At 36.9% G+C, this 1,888-nt stretch overlaps 1 protein-coding gene across 3 annotated transcripts in view; it reads left to right on the top strand.

Annotated features, from left to right (window-relative positions):
* Window positions 1-1,888, top strand: part of dph7 (diphthamide biosynthesis 7) — an 11,090-nt gene that overhangs the window by 4,137 nt on the left and 5,065 nt on the right. For 2 of the 3 annotated variants that reach the window (XM_015379910.1, XM_015379912.1), the window contains 2 exons: window positions 1,323-1,417; window positions 1,498-1,655. In XM_015379910.1, the coding sequence (XP_015235396.1) occupies window positions 1,323-1,417; window positions 1,498-1,655 (253 nt within the window). Of the gene's footprint in view, window positions 1-1,322; window positions 1,418-1,494; window positions 1,656-1,888 lie in introns of all 3 variants that reach the window. The other variant, XM_015379911.1, reaches the window with a different exon arrangement.

Below are 1,888 nucleotides of genomic sequence, written 5' to 3'. Positions count from 1 at the left end.
ATGTTTTTTTAATTAGGAACATCTTAACAGCTGTTCTCTAATGAGAAACCACACTGGTTGAAGCTGGCAGCGGGATTAAATGAACTCATTACATGAATATGCTTCAGTAACGAGTCCCAAGTCATTTTTTTAATTCAGAACAAGGGATGCAACTAACGATTGTATTGCAAATCGATTATCTGTCAATTATTTTCTACGATCAATTATCGGATTACCAAAGGCTACCAAAAACCTTTTTTTTTACGAAATTAAACCAGGTGAATCTTTAGCTTTTCCACTTGAGGAGTTCTGAATAGAGCATATTAGCAGGTTTTTTTATTTTAAATGCAAAATGTTTACATATTTTTTTACAATTATGATATAATTACTGCTCTAATTGGGTTGCTCTGTCGGCTAAAGGCATGTTTTAGAGTCTTTATACTCCAGTTAACAAATGATCGATTACTAAATTAGTTGACCATTATTTCAATAATCGATTAGTGCATTTAATTGTTTCAGCCCTAATCAGAACCTTTCATTTGGCTCCTGTATGGAGTGATTTTTCTGCCAAATGCATAAAGTATGTTTTTCACAAACAAATCTTATCACTCACAAACAAACATGTTGCATTCAAATAAATCTTATTGTTCACAAATAAAACTTGTGTTACAAACTCTCTTTTAATGTCACACATGAAAACTTTCTTTCAAACTGTCCTTAAATGTTGCACACACACAAAAAATAGTTTTACAAACCGGACTCTAACATTGCGCTTAAAATATACTTTGTAAATCGTCCCCGAGTACAAAATGATCTCTGCTCGCATACAAAACAGCCTCTCCTCACATACAAGACAATTCCTCACACTCTGCGGTAAGTTTCTGCCAAAAGTCATGTGATGCATGGAGAATTGTAGTCTGACTAACTGACAGCAGGGGGCGCCGTACAATCAAAACAACTGAAACGATACATACTGCACTTAAAATACAAATTATAAGTGCAACGTTAGAGTCCGGTTTGTAAAACAAATTTTTGTGTGTGTGCAACATTTAAGGACAGTTTGAAAAAAAGGTTTTCGTGTGTGACATTAGAGGAGAGTTTGTAACACAAGTTTTATTTGTGAACAATAAGATTTATTTGAATGCACCATGTTTATTTGTGAGTGATAAGATTTATTTGTGTGAAACATGCTTTATGCATTTGCAACATGCTTTATGGATTTTATGGATTTTTGTAGACAACATTTTGGAAGAAAAATCACTCCATACTCCTGCTGGTTTCTATTAGGGTGTGTTTCACAGCCGATGTTGTGCTCTGTGCTCATGAATGTGTGTATCCAGTAGGAAGGTGGGCGCAGTCTGAAGGCTATGTGCAGTTCAGCGGTGGGAGCAGAGCGGCTGGCTTTGTCTTTGGATTGGTCCACTGGAAGAATGGAAAGGTGCCGGCTGTAATAGAATCTTCTTTGTCAAATCTAAATATTCAGAGTTGATGTCAACACGTCCCTCCTGTTCCCAGCAGCAGTGACATCCGGGTGGTGTGCAGTGATTCTGCAGGCTGCGTCGGGGTGTTCTCGCTGGCTGAAGGAGCTCTGGTGGCTCTGTCCCAATGGAAAGCGCATGACTTTGAGGCCTGGATCACAGCTTTTTCCTACTGGAACACACAGCTGGTTTATTCTGGTAACACAACTCAGGATTATATTCTGATTGCATATAAGTTTTTCATCATTGAAATTATTACTTGGGTTGGTTCAGAACCTATCCTTAAATAAAATCTAATCAATTCAGTTTATTTCTATAGCACCAATTCACAACACATGTCATCTCAAGTCACTTTACAGTTCACCAGATCATACAGTCATATTCGTTTAAAGTTTTCTAAGGAAAACCAGTTAATTACTGTACATTGAATC

The sequence above is a fragment of the Cyprinodon variegatus genome, unplaced genomic scaffold (assembly GCF_000732505.1).
Source record: "Cyprinodon variegatus isolate N-32 unplaced genomic scaffold, C_variegatus-1.0 Scaffold203, whole genome shotgun sequence".
Classification (NCBI taxonomy): domain Eukaryota; kingdom Metazoa; phylum Chordata; class Actinopteri; order Cyprinodontiformes; family Cyprinodontidae; genus Cyprinodon; species Cyprinodon variegatus.
The sequence above is the reverse complement of the archived record's forward strand: the minus strand, read 5'-3'. Positions and strand labels throughout refer to the sequence as shown.